At 38.5% G+C, this 19,155-nt stretch overlaps 2 protein-coding genes across 2 annotated transcripts; both read left to right on the forward strand.

Annotated features, from left to right (window-relative positions):
- Positions 1-214: 214 nt before the first annotated feature.
- On the forward strand, positions 215-6,689 carry LOC146710006 (H-2 class II histocompatibility antigen, A-U alpha chain-like). The gene is made up of 4 exons (XM_085457245.1): positions 215-364; positions 2,791-3,048; positions 4,695-4,976; positions 6,180-6,689. Exons 1-4 carry the CDS (start codon positions 304-306, stop codon positions 6,299-6,301), a joined length of 723 nt encoding a protein of 240 aa, XP_085313371.1. The 5' UTR covers positions 215-303; the 3' UTR covers positions 6,302-6,689.
- Positions 6,690-6,787: 98 nt separating this feature from the next.
- On the forward strand, positions 6,788-16,358 carry ccndbp1 (cyclin D-type binding-protein 1). The gene is made up of 11 exons (XM_085457247.1): positions 6,788-7,006; positions 8,866-8,925; positions 9,164-9,243; positions 9,472-9,553; positions 10,808-10,904; positions 11,737-11,810; positions 13,263-13,339; positions 13,654-13,913; positions 14,201-14,261; positions 15,789-15,835; positions 16,171-16,358. The coding sequence occupies exons 1-11, from the start codon at positions 6,925-6,927 to the stop codon at positions 16,277-16,279; spliced, it is 1,029 nt and encodes a 342-aa protein (XP_085313373.1). The 5' UTR covers positions 6,788-6,924; the 3' UTR covers positions 16,280-16,358.
- Positions 16,359-19,155: the final 2,797 nt, after the last annotated feature.

Here is a 19,155-nt window from a genome sequence, read left to right on the forward strand (position 1 = left end):
ATCTATCTATCTATCTATCTATCTATCTATCTATCTATCTATCTGGATGGATGGATGGATGGATGGATGGATGGATGGATATAACTGCCAAAAAACAAGCATAATTCTTATAACGCTTGAAACAAAATGTGACAGCTTGGCTGTAGTTTCACTTCTAATTTGACTCTTTTCAGCCCTCTACAGAGCTTGCCCATAACTTCCTGTTCTACCCAAATACAGAGGTGTAATCCTTTCTGCTTGGCTGCTGCACACCGTGCTGTTTATCTTTGGAGCTGCTGCTGAGATACAAGCCTTTTAACAGGGATGGCTCTTTCTGTGATTGCACTGATTTTAAGTGCTGGAGCTGCTTGTGGATATATACCAAGTAAGGCTACGACTGTCACTTGGCTTTTTGTGAGTAGCTCAGCTATGAGAAAGTGGAAGTATCCTGCAGAATTAAAAATGACTTAGTGTAGATGTTTGTTGTTTAAGTTGCAGGTATTGCTGTATAGGTGGTCATCATGAAACATGTTTTAACAGCCACAGTTAGCAAAGGATTACAAAAGGTAAAAACAACAACAACATCAGTCTACTTTAGTTATAGAGCTGTGCTACAGTAGGTGAGAATACAAGAGGAAGAAAAAACAAGAACTTGAATTTAAATATGTCTTTCTCAGGAAATGTTTGCTGAACACCAGTCACATGGTAAAATGCGAGTAGTTTGGAATGTCTTGTTGTAATCTGAGCTCAGCCAGTGCTAGTTAAATTTGATGTTTTAAAATTGACAAAATTACAAACTGTTAGATCAAGATGTCGACTCCAATTCTTACATTTGCTTTGTGCTTACAAAAATAATCTTTTGTACATTTAAATGACATTTAGCAATGTGACATTCAACAGTTTTTATTGCATTACATAGCTGGCTGGAAGTAGCGCCTGAAATTCTGGAATTTTTAAAGAGGATTTTAGGGGATTAAAATTCTGTATTGTGTTTGTACCTCTCACAATACAGATGCTACCAACTCACCTAACAACCATAACCAGGCCCATAACTAAATAAAAATGGAGGCCTTTGTATAAAAAAAGGGTGTAATTCCCGAACAGCTAATGCTACTCTTTTTGTAAAGCCCTGAATTTATTCTGAAAGTCTGCGCTTCAGTGACATCTTCACTGTGGTGGTGTACAGAGGCAAAATGACAGAATCATTGGTATGATTTCCTAAGCTTATTAGCACTTTATCATGAAATGGTAAATGAAGACAGAGTTAGGCACAACACCACTTTCTGTTCACTTCTGTTACATATTTAGTTACCTGCAGACACTAAGGTGAAATGTGCTAGATAAAATGTGATGTTTTTGATGTTTTTGTGCATTGTGTTCTGCAAAAAAAAAAAAAAAAAACATTAGCAATTTATCATATCAGCACTTATATCCATGTATATCTGTGTCAGGCCAGTATTTGCACACAACGTCAGCCAAACAATATGTCTGCCTGGCTCAAGTTGAAAGGTTAGAATAACTGTCATAATGGAATCGTTATATATTTTCACCTTTAAAAAAAAATGTGAAAAATGCTGTTTGAGTTTAAAGTTTGAAATAAAACAAATGCCTCAATTTTACCAAATGATAACAGGCTGCTGGTTTCTGTTTATGTCAGCATATTGGAGTGCATGCCGGTAGCCTGAGGGGTTGTACTGTGAAGAAAGTGCAGCACAGCCAAGCTCTGTATGCATTAGTGGCTTGACCAAACCTAAAACCCCAACTGGAGATAATGTGTGCCATGACAGTGTTCCTTAGCTTTCTGCTTTCTGCTTCAGGTTCTGTGCATACTCATGAAAAGGGGTGTTTGACACGTCGCATGACTCTTTCCTTACAAAAATTGATCGTTGTGAGTGCAGCCTACGCTGATCTGCCCCAACCATAGACACTGTCAGATAATGATGAGAAAATGGTGATGAACAACATAACAATGTAATGGTAAAATGCAACACTGTTGCAAATAAGACAGGCAATTAATGCTACAGAAAATTAATAATCAGCTGATTTAGTGCACAGAGTGGTAAAATAAACATTTTAATTCAAGTTAATATATTTATCTTAGTGCTGAGTGCACTCACTGTGCTAAGTGTATTTATAATGTGATGGCTCATTAGAGCTCTGAAACTTTAAAGTGCATACATTTAAAGATTAAAGGGTACTGTCCTATAGCGTAATAAAGGAGACATGGAAAGGTATTTTGTCAGCAGATTCAGGTGAAATTAATATGACTGACTGAACAGGTATTCTGCTCTGTGTTCAAGTAGCTGCAATTGGAGCAGTGTGAAAGAGACAGCAGCAGATTAAGCAGATTGGAGGCTGTTAGCCTAAGTGAAGATAAGACGAGCTGGAAACAGGGGAATACAGCTAACCAGGGTTTGCTAAAAGTGAGTGAGGTCTATCATTCCCAGCTAATCACATATGGACACCTGTGAAGTGCTCAGTAAATATGGTAGTTCAAGCAAAGACACAGTGATTTGGTAAACGCAACGATTTTAGTGCCTAAACCTAAAGAACGAGTGAATACAAAACAACTCTAGAAGAAAAGTGTTGTGTCCTCACTTGACATAGAGTTGACTTAAATTAGCCAGTTAGACAGTAATTCATTAATTAACAACAATAAAAACTACTCTTTTATTTCAAACTAGAATATACTGAGTAGAAGAGCTACACCCCCTACCAGCCTGTTGGCTGCAGTTAAGGTCGGGGAAATCAGTGTGTAGAATGTTTGAACTGCTTCCATCATGTATTCATTTTGCACCTTCTTCTTTTCAGCACAGTCCCACAACTTCCATTACATCTATGGATGCTATGAATCTGATGATGTGCGGGTGGACGTTGTTGTTGACGACGACGTGGTTGCATATGCCGATTTCAACAAGAAAGAGGTAGTGTGGGTGTTACCTCACTTGCCACAACCTGCAAAAGACATCCAGAAAATGGCTTATGAACTCGCCAAAGCCAGCACTGCACACTGTCACAGCGTTTTGGGTAAAGCAAAAAATGCTGATCCCGGCGCTCCCCTACGGCGAGGTACTGATCTTGGCACACTTCATTGCGAGCATTCGTTTAGCTCAGCCTGATCGAGGGGAAGAAAGAACACTGTTGATCCAACTGAAAGCAGATGTAACCAGAAAGAATTAAGAGAGCACATACCGGGTTTAAAATATCTCTTTTCTGTGACTTACTTACACAAGCTGCTTTGAAACTAAGTGCTCCAGGCAGGTGCTAGACTGGTGGAGCCTTAATTACACAGCTAATCAGTGACCTTCTCTCTGGCTTGAAAAATATATTGAGACAGAATCACCTTTGAAAAGTAATTATATACTATTAAATTAGCTTGAAACTTGTGTTACAGTGGCCTTTCTAAACTACTCTAAGGCAGTCTCCTTCCATAAACTGAACTCTTCTGCTTATGCCAGCATTTTCTTAGAAATTATAGATAAGATGAACAAATGCAATGTGTGTGGTGTCATTTCGTGTGGCAAACTCACAGAGAATAGCTGCCTGACTCTGTAGACTGTTATTTTAGTGTTTGGAGTTTCTCTCAAATGAAAGTGCAGCATAGTTGGTGATGATGAAAAACAAAGCTCAAAGAGGGTCAAGTGACAATGAGAAAATATTCTGGAGGTCAGCACAGGTACAAATCATTTCTTTTCAATCCAGCCCATTATGTCTGTGAATTATAACCATGCACTGCTGGATATCTCATTCTGCTTCTCAGCACAGATTAAATTAAACTGTCAATAGAGCATTTTAGCTTTGTTATTACTCCGCTGACTGCACAACGTAATGTCTACAGAATAATGACACCATTAATGTTTAGATTGTTTCCATATAAGCTTTACTTTTGCAGTCTGTCTGCCATAGCGTATGAACTTTCCAGTGAAAAAGCAGTCGGTTCCCATCTTTATTTATTACCTTTTTATATTTAGTACCTTTATTTACTTTACGAGTTAATTACACAATATAATTTTAAGGAATAAATGTTCAAAAAACTGCCTGATGTAGCAAATATGACACAAGTGAAAACTCTCATATGCAAATTAATATTTGTTTCTCATCAGAAGGCTCAATAAACACTCAGAATTTTCTGGCAATTATTTCATGGTTCAGCCTTGAAATTAATAAACGTATCAATAAGGCCTCCTCACATCAAAATTCTCATATATATATATATTTTTTTTTTGGTTGGTTTGTAAACAAAGTATTTAGTTTTTCTTTTATCATATTTTTAAATCAGAAGCCTGGCTTATATTTTAATTTTTGAGTGTTTTTTGTGCCTAGTTTTAGTTGTTAGTTTTGGTTTAGTTAACTGCTATAACTTTGTGATGAACATGTAACCTGCAGAAAGATGATGACAGAGAAGCAACTCATTTAAAAATGCTACAGTCCCATTAGGAGCCCCTCTGGCTTCTACTGGCACATTTGCAGTTTTTTTTTATGGTAATAGTCTCGTTTAAATATTAAAATAACCTCCGGCACCAACAATGTTTGGCAAAAAAAAAAAAAATGCAAAAGAAAATACAATTTTCATTTTTTTTAGATGCTTAAATGTCTCTGTCAGTGTCTTACATTTTAAATCTGTGAATTTGTTATATATTCTTAATTCTATCAAGGTAATATTTCTTGGGGGGGATTTTGCTCTAAAAGTATGAAATGTGTCCCTCTTTGACCAGATCCTCCTGACATCTACATCTATACCCGGTATGAGGGGGAGGCTAGTGTGATGAACACACTCTTTTGTGTGGCCAACCACTTCTACCCACCCACCATCAACTTCACATGGACCAAGAATGGAGTGGAGCTCACAGAGGGCGTGGCAAACTTACGTTATCGTCACAATCGTGATGGGACATTCCACATGATTTCTACGCTTCTGTTCACTCCAAAACCTGGAGACTATTATATCTGCATGGTGGAGCATCAAGCTGCGCAAGTGCCTATCAGCAAGAGCTGGGGTAGGATTATTACCTTATAATATAAAGTGCCTGAAGTAACTGCTGTTGTGATTTGGCACTTCATAAATAAAATTGAATTAAACTGAACTGAACTGTTTTTATGAATAAGCCAAGGACTCTTGAAATTCTCCCCAGTAGACAATCAGGTGATGATACCAATTGTAGAAACCCTCCAGCAATACCAATACTGTGTTAGATTACATTTTTCTTTTTACATGTAAGGTCTGCAACATTATCGCTTTCATACATCCTAAATTAGCAACTAAAATAAAGCTGTTTGAAGCAAAAAGCAGCCTCCTAACATTCATGTTCTGTGAATCGGGGAACCCTCCATCTACCGTCTGATGTCTTATATTTAATTTATGCTTCCTATTGTCATCCTTCTAAGCAGTTGCACATGTCAAAAGTGATATCACAATTCACTTGATCTGTATTGTAATATGGTTTTTGTAAACCTCGTTCTTGGTTGGAGGCATGGATCTATGAGAGGGTTCGGTCATGTTAATGCTGGAGCTCAGAAATATCCAGCTTAGATAGAGGGAAGAGGTGCAACAGTTTAAAAAAAAAACAAGGAACCCTGAAGAAATTTTTAAAACATACAAAGAAAAAATCTCTGTGATTTTTTTCATTTGACTTCTTCTTATTCCACACCAGCGCTGATGCAGAGTTGCAGCACTTACAACTTAGGAGAAAACTACAATGAGTCCAAGCGTGCCTCAAGCAAAAAATATGTTTGGCTTTGGTTGATGACATGTGCAACATGCCAATATTAGGGGCTTTTGGGCTAGGAAATGATTTCCTGTTCTCTGTGCTGGTAACTGTTAACAAATGTAGGTAAAATTTTAAAGGCTAAAGAAAAACTGAGTAGCTTTCACATGAAAACCAGTGTTTTCTTGACTGAAGCATAATCCTTTTTTCACACCTTTACCTGCATACAACCAAAGCCTGCTTGAATGCAGTTTAGAAACATTAAAAGCTTTGCTAACAGATTCTTTGCAGTCTTGCACAGATATCTGTTTATTGTGATAAATGCCTCCTTTGCAGACTCTATATTTAAAAAAGTCATCTGGCTTCCTATGTTTACCTTAAATAACAACAGTCATAGAATTATTACAAGAAGGCCTTTTTAGACATAAACAGATGCAATTTTCAGTCATTTTCAAAATACACAAATAAATTATTTTTTTATTTTTTTATTTTCAGAGTTGAAGGAAAATAAGAGGAGCAGAGTGAGCCCTGCAGCCGTGTTTTTCGGTGTGAGTGTCGTTTTGTGCCTGATGGGATTCGGGACCGGAGTCTTCTTTTTCATCAAGCAGCCAAATTAATGTCTTCAAATTTGAGATTGAAATAATTAAATTAACGTTAATCATTCTATCTTTAATCCTCTGATTAACTGGTTTTATATGTACAAGTAAAACACATCAAAAAACATCCAGATTCTTGTGCTTACAGATAACCTCTCTATATCACTGCATTAATGATAAATGACAGTTTGTTTACTTAATGTGTTTAATGTGTACTTACAATTTGTATTGTTTTTCACTTGACGATGTGGTGTTAATATACTTTGATTTTTAATAAATAGATAATTACTGGGGTTGTTATACAACAGTGTATGGCTGTATAGCACACAGACCTACAAAATAATTTGTGTAGAATAATTCATCCCTGCTAAGAATTTATAGATAAATAAAGCAAACATCTTGCACAACTGTGAACTAAAGAGTTGTAATGTCTTTGTTTGTTTGGTTTGAGGTAGGTATGCGGGCTTGTTTAATAGTTTTTGAAGACTAGCTCGTTGGCGCCCTCTGCTGCACTCCTGGCTGAATGGCAGCCGGGTAAGCAGGCGGCGGCGCCGTTGTTTCATTTATTTTTGTCCCCCTATCAACGGGCTCCTCTTATGTAGTTCCACAACACGCATGTAACACGATCCACAAACTCTGGCGACATGAGTGCTGATAGTTGTGGTGGAAAAGTGGCTTTGCGGAATCTGGTTAACTCCATCAACTGTATCCGAGACCGAGTCAGAGGTAACTGCGCCACATTATCTGTCTGTGTTGTCACAAATGAAACTGCTTAACCATAAAAGCTTATGTCAAGCTAGCTAAACGTGCTAATATATGTGCTAAAATATGTGCTAACATTGGTATAAACTTTATTGTTAACTGTTGTAGATTTACGAGTTTAACTGTTTGTTAAACTCGATTCGTGAGTTTAGCAGCAGTTAACGAGTTTGACTGCTGTTTGTTAGCAGACAAAGACGGGGATTTAACTAATGTAACATACAGCGATAAAGACATTTGGCACTTTATTACGTGACCCAGCTACATTTAGCTGCTAATTCATGTTCGCTTTTATTCAGGTTTTTATTCCCAGGTGTTGTAGAAAATGGAGGTTGGGGCTTTTTGTCTTGCTTTTTCAGTTATATTATCTTGTCCTCATCTTAACTGACCTAAATGTGACATTAGACATCAGTGTTACTCGGTAGATAGAGTGTGTTTCATGAGTCAGTTTTGTGAACAAAAACAACTGCTTGTGCAGGACATAAGAATACTTAAAGGTTTGCTTTTACAAAAGTGTAAATCTGAAATACGAAAATGACAAAATGGACAATATCAGACATTTTAATACGAAAAAAAAAATGTTTATCAAGACAAACATACAGACAGGAACTAAAGAGCCACTCAGCCCTAAGTGGCCCTTTAGTTACTGCCATAAATCCAAAACACCGACTTTGTTGTCGTCATCAAAATATTCAGACATTTCATTATGTCCAAAGCAGTGGCTAGCTAATTGTAGTTGATCATTTAATTATTGAATTTTTCAATCTAGTTTATTAATTATTTAGTATGAGGTCCGTGTTTTTCTGTACATGGGAGGTTTTGGTCTTCCCTCTGAAGAAAACCCAGTATATAAAAGCCCAAATATGTTTTTTTTTTTCTCCAAAGTAATGTCCAGAAACGACACAGAAATGCACTGACTTCTGTTAACACTTGAGAAGATGAGTCTGATCAAAACTGACAGCTTTAACCCAAGAAACCCTTAAATAATAAAGATTGTAAGAAAGAAATATTTTTTGTGCCATGGAGTTGTCTTTAAATCCTATTTTCTGACCACTTATCCATTTCACAGTGATTTTAAACAGCAATAGAAGCTAATTCTCCTTTTTCAGAAGTTGAAATTAGATTATTTAAAGAATAAATTATTTTAATAATTGTTTGTACTGAAAATAATTCTCTGCACTTTGATAACAGTGAAGTTGCAAGGAGTAAAGGTAGTGAAGGTTAGATGAGTAGGCCTGGGGGTCAACCATCCAAAACAACAGACAGTGCACAAGAAGAGATTTCCAGCAGGCTGGAGATGAGGTGTCATGGGTGATCTTTTGACAGAGGGAGAGCAGCAAGAGTGAAAGGGGAGGTTTACAAGATTGTAGTTTGAACTTCTATGATGTATGGGTTGGAGACAGTGGGACTAAAGTGGGGAAAAAACAGGAGGTGGAGCTGGAGGTGGCAGAGTTTAAGAATTTCTTTGGAGTTATCAGTATGGACAAGATTAGAAATAAGTACATCAGATGGACAGATCAGACTGAGCAGCACAAAGTTAGAGAGGCAAGGCAGAGATGCTTTGAACATGTGCAGAGGAGGGATATGGAATATCCTAGGCAAAGGGTGTTGTATATGGAGCTGCCAGGCAGGAGAAAAGGACCACAGAGAAGATTCATGGATGTAGTGAAGGAAGACATGCCAAGGTTTGGTATGACAGAAGAGCATGCAGGGACAGGATGAGATGGAGACAGATGATCGACGGAGCAGCCAAAAGAAGAAGACTCCTCTGCAGTTTAGCTTAAGAACTAGAACCAAGAATTTAGAACATTTTTTTTCCTTCGCAGATGGAGAATCAAACGAGTCCGATGGAGCATTCAACCTCTCCAACTTCTGGGACACTTTGAGTTGAGTATCATGATCTCTTGCTGCTGTTTCAGCTCCTAGACTTTTGAACATCCTTTGACAACTGGATGATGTTCATGTCTCGTTACAGTGAATGTTTTGTGAGAAATGTATTTGCATCGTTTTTATAATGTTTTTGCAATGACTCATTTGATATTAAAAAAAAAAGAAAAGAAGCATTAGGAGAATTCCTTCCTTCATGGTCTTGTTGTTACATGATGCAACTGTCTGTGTCAACAGATCAGGCAGTGAAGGCAGTGTCCCAGGAAGCCACTAAACTCAGCCTGGCCTTCTCCAAACCTCCTCTGCCATCACAACAGGTCAGATTATTTCTGTAATCATGAAGGTTTCTCACTGAGCTGATAAACAGATTGTTTTGAAGTCTGGTATAGTGTAAAAATAAGAAATGATGATGATGATGTGAGCTGAGCTCTTACTTGGAGCCATAAATTATTGTCATGTATCTCAGGGTCTTGAATTTCCACATAAACCTTCTAAAGACCATTACATCATTTGTTTTCTGTCTGTTTTTCCTCCACAATCTCCAGGATGGAGAGAAGCTGGCAGAGTCCATCATGAAGAGCATCCTCACACTGTCCACAGTGTATTACTGGCTACCTAAGAGCCAAGGTAAAACCCTGTGAACAGCAGAATAGTTATGTTGTATTCAGACGAGCGAGGTGAATATGTTGCACTGCATTCAGGTTTTTGGACCATTTCACAATGCCAGAATATCGCAATACACTTGTCAATCTAATCCAGACTCCAAAAGCCAGAGCAAGTGCCCGTCTGTGGGCTTATCTATTTACTTCAGTGCGACGCGCTTCTGTGTTTACTACGGTAGTACTAACAGAAGTCTTCACTCACCCTATTTTTTTGGAAAATAGGAACAACTTATTGAAATGTGCAATTATAGACTGCAATACAGTTAATGAGGCAAAAACAGTTCGTATAATTCTAACAAGCATCAAAGTCAGTATTTGGTATGACCCCTCTTATTCTTTAGCACAGCCTGAACTCTCTTAGGCAAACTCGTCTTCTATTTGTCTTGTTTCCTCAGACTTTTTAAGGACACACTGTGCATCTCTGTTCCACTCACAGTGAGACAAAGTGAGAGGGGGGAAAAAGAAAGTATATCCAATGTAGCAACAGCAGTATTCACACTTTAGCTCAGTGTTAAAGTCTCACAAATAAATAGCATAAATATATATTTTTGTTATTTTACTACTAAAATCATGCAATATAAATGAAGCAAACTGTATTCGTGGATACATTTATGTGTCACATTATATTTGACAAATTTAGGAAAGAATAGTTTAGGTTTAACCTGATATTGCCTTAAGTATACAGATTGATTTCTAGTCTTTTCCTAGAGTGGTGTGTGAATGTGAGTGTGTGTGTGAATGACTGAATGTAGTGTAAAGCGCTATACAAATACAGGCCATTTACATTCAAGTGTACAGCTTGATAATTTAACACTGGTATCAGTAGGTATCTGAAGCTGAGGTGTCTGAATCGGACTGGAGAAGATTGATGCGTCCTTACCCACTTATTCACCGCTTTTAGCCACTGCAACCTCCAAAGTACAACCAGAGACTGGAATTAAGTAATAGTAACATCATTTTTGAACTTACAGCCATTTCTGTGTGATCACATGGCACAAATACTTCACTTCACATTTGGTTTGAATAGAACAAGTGTGATTCAGTGGTTGCGAACTAAAAAATAAAACTTATGTACAGAAACAGTCATTGTAACTTTCTTGATGCTGATGCTGTCAACATTTATTGTGTTGTGAGTTGATTTGAAATACATGTAGATCTGTACCTTTATTGCGACTTCAGTGTCAGAGTGTTTTGACCTTCTGTTCTCTCGGTGTCTCAGGGCTGGCTCTGCGCCGACTGGTCAGAGATGCTACTGTCGAGGTTCTAGAGGGAGTTGCACAACTGGTAGAGGTCATAATGAGCTCACCTGTAGAAAGGTATGGACACCAAACCCAGAGTTTTACATGTGGGACCTGGGAAATTGGGAAATTTTAATTTTGTCTTTCAATGATTACAAGGTAAACAACAAGGTAAAGAAAATAGCATAAGGCTTGCATCGATGCCGACATTTTGTTGTTTGTTGGTGTTATTTGTTTGCAATGGTTTACGTTCCTCCATGATAGAAATCTGTCAGAATATAAAAATCACACCAGGCAAAATAAACAAATTCTGCATATTACAGTTACTTATGTAAGGACATGAGTTTTAAGGTGAATTAAACGATCTGTTTCACAGTGAGATTTAACCGGATCTCTCCTGGCTGGTGACTACATGGTTCAGATGTAGTAATGGTACTGAGTTTGTACGACCATATTTTTCAGAAATCTGTCATGTTTCTGTCATTTCTGAACATTTAATGGGTAAAAAATATAATTTTTAGAATCAACAGGTAGCACCAAAATAGGACTTGGGGAAATCCCGTGATTAAAAAAATGAGTGCTCTCCGCATTAATGCGTTAATGCACCCGTGTAAGGGGTTACTCGGTGTTAGTGCAGACCCATCTGGAGTGCAGAATCGACAAAGCTAGGACAAACTGCCTGAAATGCTGTGACAGAGACATTTCAGGGATTTTGAGTCAGTCTGCGCTCCAGGTGGATTAATTGTTAATCGCGTTAATTGTGATGACAGCGTTAACATGTTTAAGCCGCGTTTGATTAGCGGCTTAAACTGTAAGTTGTAAGGTATTTTCTTTATATTCCCCTTTCTGTTTTATTTTCTTCTTAATTTATCATCTTCTTCCTCGTTCTCTTTCCAACACTTTCTTCCAGCCTCAGCCAGGAACAGCTGATGTCAACAGGAGGAGTGTGGTCTGCCTGCGACCAGTTCCCTCAGTTGTCAAAAGGTCCGTTGACAAAGACAAAACAAAACAAACCAGTAAAATGATGTTTAACTCCAGCCTTTCAGGGAGTTGTTTTATGATACTTTGAAACAGTGGGGTTTTAGGAAAAGAAGCAATGAAACACTATAAATTTGGAAAAATTATGCATGAAGTATCAAAGTAAAAATAAGTATTCTGCAGAAAAGTGTTCCACGTCACTGTTAAACTGATTAGTATTATTGCTGCTTATCTTTAAGGTTGAGCTTATTTAAAATATTTCATATTTAAGTTTAATGTTCAGCATCATATTTTATGAAGCATGTCGTGGCTGTCTTGTGAGGACCACATATTGCAGAAAAAACAAAAACAAACCGTTGTTCATGAGCTCGGAAACACAACCCTACAAGTTGGGTTTTTTTTAAGTATACAGTGCTAGCTGAGCCAGCACCTGGTTGTTTTGCTTGTTTTTTTAGACTAGATATAGTCAGAGATGTCTGCCTTTCTCCATCATGGTCAGCTTTCCTATCTAATGTACTAAAGGCATTATTAACAGTTTTTTCACTCTTCATCTTCTCTATCTCTATATCAAACATGTTGGCCAAGCTGGTTAGCAAGAGGAAACTATGATGATAAATGCCAGGAACCTGTCTACTTGCCAATGCTAGTTGTTTCCACAGGGCGTGCAGATTGTAACTGATCCCAGAGCAGTGAAAGTGGACCCAGTGACCGCTGTCAAAGATCTGAGGTTTATCCACAATGCATATGTGCAAACCACCAGAGAAAAGGTGGCCAATCGGCTCCAGTCATTGTTAATTGAGACAGATAAACTAATAAAATGGAGACAGCTGCAGTTTCCTATGATTATGAAACAAGTGGAGCTTTAAGCGGTGATAGCCAGCTGTGGCCACAAGACGGCTTCATGACAGCACTGTGACATAAAAGGACAGAGATTTCTTTACTTTTGTGTGTTTTATGTGCTTGGCCTGACGGAACGCCACTGCTTTGAAGTTATATGTTAATATTAGAAGCAGGAGATATCTTTACTTTGATAATGCTTTATATGCCTTTACATTGATTATGACAGCAATAGCAGTATTACCATTAAGCCTGCAGGTGGGGATGTTTTTCTCCCAGTCTAACTCCCAGTCTGTGTATCAGTGCCATAAGCTATTTCATCAAAACCAAAATGTCTACATTTAATAAAGAACAGGTGTGAATTTTATCCATTTATATCCATTTATATCCATTTATATTCATTTTTGGATTGTTAGAAACATTAAAACAGAGAAAGTACATTTATCCACAAATTTTTAGCGTCACAGTTAAGTGATCAAAAAATCTGCCGTCAGACGAGTGTTTTAGCTGATACACAAAATAAGAAAACTTTAAATATTGATATAGGATTCTAGTCTTTAACTGGTAATTTTGCTCAAAGTTTTACAAGGTTTTAATAATGGGTGTATTGATCTTCTCTAGATAATAAGGCAGCAGTGGTCGTGGTTCTGTTGTGTGAGGTTCGAGTTGTGAAAGATGCCATAGAGGAAATTGAACAGGTATACACACACTGTGAATTTCATATTTGCTCTGGTGTTTATAACTAGGCCTTTATTTCAACATTATTATTATCATTATTATTATTATTATTCGTTCAGTTTTAGAAGTTTTCTTTGTGTATTTTTTTATAATAATAAAGCCAGCAGTGCCAGAAAGTGCACTTGAAGCTGGCTGATGAAAGAAAGTCAGTCCCCATAGACTCCAACTTTACAGCAAAATTGAATATGTTTATATTCTGGTATGGTTTTGGTCTAGTTTCACCTCTCATAAGAACTGTAATGGCAAAAATATGTTGCCTATCAAATCCCATCAGGCATTAGCTGAGGGTGAAGACCCATTCAACGACGTACTCGATGATGACCAGGACGGAGATGAACCCCGAGGCAACCAGGATATGTACTGGTCAGAGAACGATCGGCAGGTGATTGGTGCGTGCCAGGGACTGATAAAAGCAGCAGCAGCTTGTCTGAGGAAACTTAAATCAGCTGTCAAATCCAACGGTGACTTCAGCACTCCCCAGAACGTGTCACAGCTTGACGACTTGGCTGATATCAGCAAAGAAATCAGCCCTGGGTAGGCACATGCATACAAACATACACACACACACACACAGGGGTCAAGACTTCACACTAGTAGAAACAAAAAGAACTAAACAGCACAAAATTTCTAACAGTTAGACCCTGGATGCTTATACTTCTTTGGCTAATGCAGACGTTCTTATATGTTATATAAATAATTATGGTTTCCATAGTTTTTATGCAAATCAAAATGTGTGTTTGGGGTCATAATTAAGGTGCAAGTTTTAATGATGTCACAGTCATGCAGACTCACCTTTGTCGTTGGTTGTCTTTTCTCCTTAGCGTTGATGATCTGGCCCTTTGTCTCTACCCCCCCATGGATTATAATGGCGTCGAAACCAATGTAAGACACACTTTCATCCAATGGGATTAAGAACGTTTTGGTTACAGCTCTGATCAAAAGTTCACAAAGTCAGCCACCTGAAAAAGCTGAGTGATCTGAGTGTTTCATTTTTTAAATGTGGACCTTTTATAAAATCTCCAAATATTTGGTTAGAGTCAGCTTACTTCGGGTTGTAACATCATTGCTCAGAGTGTCATGCTGTTTCCAGGCCTGTGGTGTTGATCTGCTTGTGTAATTTATGTGAACTGTGCTGGTATGTAAAGTGACAAGAGTGCAGGGGAGTGGAGTCAGATGTGCACAGAAAAGCTTTTAACTTCAGTTGATCGCTGTTTCACTGCCTTGCTTTTTCACAAGACAGCATATAGATAATGTAAAGAATCGCAGGGAGCCAAACAACTGAAAATCCCCCCCCACCTGCTCTGATATGTACTGCTGTAAATGGGTAGGAGAAACTACCATTTGTCCACTGTTGCCCGCTTACACAGTTTTCTAAAAATTGCTAGCTTGCCCCTCCCTCCTGATGACCTCATGCATTTTGTGAAAGAAAGTTTGACGTATAAGGGAGCAGCATTTAATCTGTTATGTCTGACAATCATGAAAAGCGATCATTTTATGACTCTGCAGTTGCACAAGCTAACACTGAGAGCAAACAAAGAAATGTTAATATAAACAGGGCATGAGCATTTCTTTGTGGTCAAGAAGGAATATTCTTGACTTTCCTAAAAAGTATATTTGTGCTTCTGAATTTTCTCAGTTCCCACTCTTTTTCCAAAGTATTGAACACAGCTCAGACTGTATTTTTACTAAACAGCAAATTAAATGTATTGGAACTACACTTTTAAATGGGCCTGTTATAATCTTTATTTATCATATTATGGGCTGTGGTGTAGCCTCTCAGATCATCCTCTGTTTAAAAACAAATCGTTTTATTTTATGACTGTTTTTATCGCAACTTTCTTCTGATTGGCCACATTTTGCAAATAAAAGGTTTGGACAGTAGATGAGTGGGACTTCTGTGATTAGAGTCAGAGCTGTGTGCCTGAGATGACGATATTAAGGATGTCCAATCTCGTATTGATCCAAAAAAACATGTTATGAAACAGAGTGTTTAGAGGGGACTCAAGTCTGAATTTATACAGTTGGGGAATTATTTATTTGATCCTCTACTGAATTTCTAAGTTTGCTTACTTACAAACAAATGAACAGTCTTTCATTTTTAGGGTAGTTTCATTTTAATAAAGAGAGACAGAATGATGAGAATGAGAAATATAGAAGAAAAAACACATTACATAAAGTTATAAAGTAATCTTGCTTCATGGGGTAAGGATGATCTTGAAAAAGGTGATGGATCAGTCGAAAACTATATGAAAGGAGCTTGTTGATGATCCAAAGGCAGCCGAGAGTCTCTATGTTCTTTTGTAAGTTGGCAAACTTAAAAATTCAGCAGGAGATAAAATAATTTCTTTCTCTCTTCATGATATATAAACGTAGAACCTGAATAAAGACATTGTTTTTTTTTCTCAACAGGTGTGTAAATTAGCAGCACTTCTAAAGAAAGTTCTGGAAATCATCAGGTAAGAGTCACTACAGTCAAAACAAAATGTTCTTAGACATTAAGTGACACTACAACATAACATGAAAATAAAACTGGAAAGCAGATTGTGCCTGGTCTAATTTGTCAACCAGTTTCCCTCGGGGAAAGTAGTTGGGTGTGTTAGAGAATGTTGAGAAAGAGGTGGGTGGAGTTTCTGAGAATCTGATCTTATCTGATCATGTTGTGTTACATCTTTTCGGGTTGCATGAACACTGAACATGACTTGTTCACATCAATGTTGGACAATCTGGTTTCTTTCTATGAGTGATGTGAGAGGAAAATGCTCTTTTATTGACTCTGTTTATCATTGTTCAGGTCCAGTCACGTGTGTGGGGAGTCAGAACTGACCTGGGTTCAGTTCTTAGATGGAGCCATCGATCACAACCTGCAGAAAGCCAAAGACCTCATTCAGCAGGAAAGCTAGTGTATCTGTGCAGTTACGCGTGTTTCTGTTGTTTTGTTTTGGGTTTTTTTTGTTGTTGTTGTTGTTTTTTTTTTTTTTGGGGGGGGGGGGGGGGGTATAAAAATGCTATGGATTTTGAAACAAGTATAAATGTGTGCAAAAGAAAAAAATAATTAAGAGGTGGGACTTCTTACACTGTTTTTTGTGAGAACACAATGTAATCTGCATAAAATAACATGTCATAGATCTCACTTACTCAAATAAACAGCATTTTCAGTTCTGTTAAAATGAAAGAACAGCTTCATCAACAGATTATGTAAGCAAAATAAAACAAAATCACTCTTTTTGAATCCTCTACCTGAAAGAATGGGGAATGAAATATAACTTTCATGTTGATGGTCACAGAGACATAAAACAGTCTGAAGAATTACAGATCAAATTTAAGTTAAAATGCTATTAAAATGTTTGGTGACTTTGCCCAAAAATAAGGTTATGCATGTGTCAAGTTACTTGTTTTGATGAGATCTTAGGGATACAGTTGGCTAAGAAAAAACGTGAATGCACTTATCCACAAGTGGATAAGGTCTGAAAGCAGAGCGCACAAACACTGGGAAACGAAAGGTTACTTTTCTCACTGTAGAAAGGTGTGTCTACCAAAATTATGCAGAAAGTAGATGAGTCCCTTTAGGGGGAAAATGCCACTGTTACGCCACCAACTGGTGTGCGAAGTCCCGTGAAGCTTTGTACTGTCGTCATCTAGCAATTTTCCCTCTTATTCACAGAAATATAGGTATGGTTCACAGCCCAGGTCCTTATTGAACGACAAGTGGAATGTTCTGATATTAAACTTTTAAAAGATACAGTTTAACTGATTTTTTTATTTTTAGTTGACAGTACTGGAATAACTAAATAATCCATATATCTCCTTAAAGCCTAAAATATAAAATAATTGGAGGAAAATTACACTTTTTGTAAAAATGCAGACTGGACCATCTGACTTTTTTTTTTTAAGTTAATTTTAATTTCCATACATGACAAAAATCACACTGATGATGTAGAAGTCTCAAAAACTCACAGAAAATCTGTGTGTTTGAAACATGATACACTAGGGGTTAAGGGGACATTTATTGGGTTTTTGTGTAGCCCCTCTATTCACCCTCAGCCTTCAGAGCAGAGTTTTTGGATCTCAGGGATTATTTGTACAGTGCATCTGATAGTCACAATGCTTTACTTGTTCCTATATTTCATCATGTTACAGCCTCATTTCAAAATGAGTTAAATTCACAATACTCCTGTTACACCCCGGCCTAGGCAACCGGGGTGCAACGTAGAAAAACAAAAATAAAGAAAATAAAACCACGAAGGCTCTCCACCAAAATCCCAAAACGAAAATATCCCATGACGAAAGTATTTACAACAGACTATTTATTTACAACAAAAACACCAAACTATTTACAACGGGGGGGAAGATCGCGACCATGACATACAGAAACACAGGGCTTAAATACATAGAAGGAGCAATTAGGGAATGGACCACAGGAGGGAAACACAGCTGGGGCAAATTAGAACTGACGAGACAGGGAAAATGTAAACTGAACACACTAAGATAACAACAGACCTTCAAAATAAAACAGGAAACACATGACAGTCACGCAAAAAACAACACACTGACAACACCGAAACGTAACAGTTCCCCCCACCCAAAAATCAAACATTTAACACCAAGTGAAAAGTTTGATCCAGACAGACGAAGCCGATGAAGGCTGGAGCGGTCCCACTGACCCTCCAGCAGACGACGAAGGCTGGAGCGGTCCCTCGGACCCTCCAGCGAAGGCGGATGAAGGCTGGAGCGGTCCCTCGGACCCTCCAGCGGAGACGGACGGCGGAAGCGAAGGCAGACGAAGCTGATGAAGGCTGGAGCGGTCCCACTGACCCTCCAGCAGACGACGAAGGCTGGAGCGGTCCCTCGGATCCTCCAGCGAAGGCGGATGAAGGCTGGAGCGGTCCCACGGACCCTCAAGCAGACGACGAAGGCTGAGGCGGTCCCTCGGACCCCCCAGCGAAGGCAAATGAAGACCGAAGCGGTCCCACGGACCCTCCAGCGGAGGCAGATGAAACTGATGGAGGCTGGAGCGGTCCCCCTGACCCTCCAGCAGACGACGAAGGCTGGAGTGGTCCCACGGACCCTCCAACGAAGGCGGATGAAGGCTGGAGCGGTCCCCGGGCCCTCCAGCGAAGACAGAAGGCCGAAGCTGTCCCTCCTTCGGACCCTCCAGCAGACGACAAAGGCTGGGGCAGTCCCCGGACCCCCCAGCGAAGGCAATCCCGGACGAGCCCCCATATGTTACACCCCGGCCTAGGCAACCGGGGTGCAACGTAGAAAAACAAAAATAAAGAAAATAAAACCACGAAGGCTCTCCACCAAAATCCCAAAACGAAAATATCCCATGACGAAAGTATTTACAACAGACTATTTATTTACAACAAAAACACCAAACTATTTACAACGGGGGGGAAGATCGCGACCATGACATACAGAAACACAGGGCTTAAATACATAGAAGGAGCAATTAGGGAATGGACCACAGGAGGGAAACACAGCTGGGGCAAATTAGAACTGACGAGACAGGGAAAATGTAAACTGAACACACTAAGATAACAACAGACCTTCAAAATAAAACAGGAAACACATGACAGTCACGCAAAAAACAACACACTGACAACACCGAAACGTAACACTCCGTAATTACAAAGTCATAAAAAGTTTGCTTGAAATTCTTGCAAATAAATTTTAAATAAATAAATAGTATAACATGAGTTTTCACAGCCTTTGCCATGACACAGTTGGCAGCATTGAGCTCAGGTGCACCCTGTTTCCACTGATCATCTGTCTGACG

This window comes from Copadichromis virginalis, linkage group LG5 (assembly GCF_057382275.1).
Source record: "Copadichromis virginalis isolate Kocher_CV1m ecotype Utaka linkage group LG5, C_Virginalis_male_GT1.1, whole genome shotgun sequence".
Classification (NCBI taxonomy): domain Eukaryota; kingdom Metazoa; phylum Chordata; class Actinopteri; order Cichliformes; family Cichlidae; genus Copadichromis; species Copadichromis virginalis.

What these genes read in the sequence shown, in the direction of transcription:
- LOC146710006 (XM_085457245.1), top strand. Translation starts at nt 304, where the DNA reads ATGGCTCTTTCTGTGATTGCACTGATTTTAAGTGCTGGAGCTGCTTGT. An exon ending in CGGCGCTCCCCTACGGCGAG is followed by an intron (nt 3,049 to 4,694) that starts GTACTGATCTTG and finishes CTCTTTGACCAG; the next exon opens with ATCCTCCTGACATCTACATC. An exon ending in GCCTATCAGCAAGAGCTGGG is followed by an intron (nt 4,977 to 6,179) that starts GTAGGATTATTA and finishes TTTTATTTTCAG; the next exon opens with AGTTGAAGGAAAATAAGAGG.
- ccndbp1 (XM_085457247.1), top strand. Translation starts at nt 6,925, where the DNA reads ATGAGTGCTGATAGTTGTGGTGGAAAAGTGGCTTTGCGGAATCTGGTT. An exon ending in CAACTTCTGGGACACTTTGA is followed by an intron (nt 8,926 to 9,163) that starts GTTGAGTATCAT and finishes CTGTGTCAACAG; the next exon opens with ATCAGGCAGTGAAGGCAGTG. An exon ending in ATGAGCTCACCTGTAGAAAG is followed by an intron (nt 10,905 to 11,736) that starts GTATGGACACCA and finishes ACTTTCTTCCAG; the next exon opens with CCTCAGCCAGGAACAGCTGA.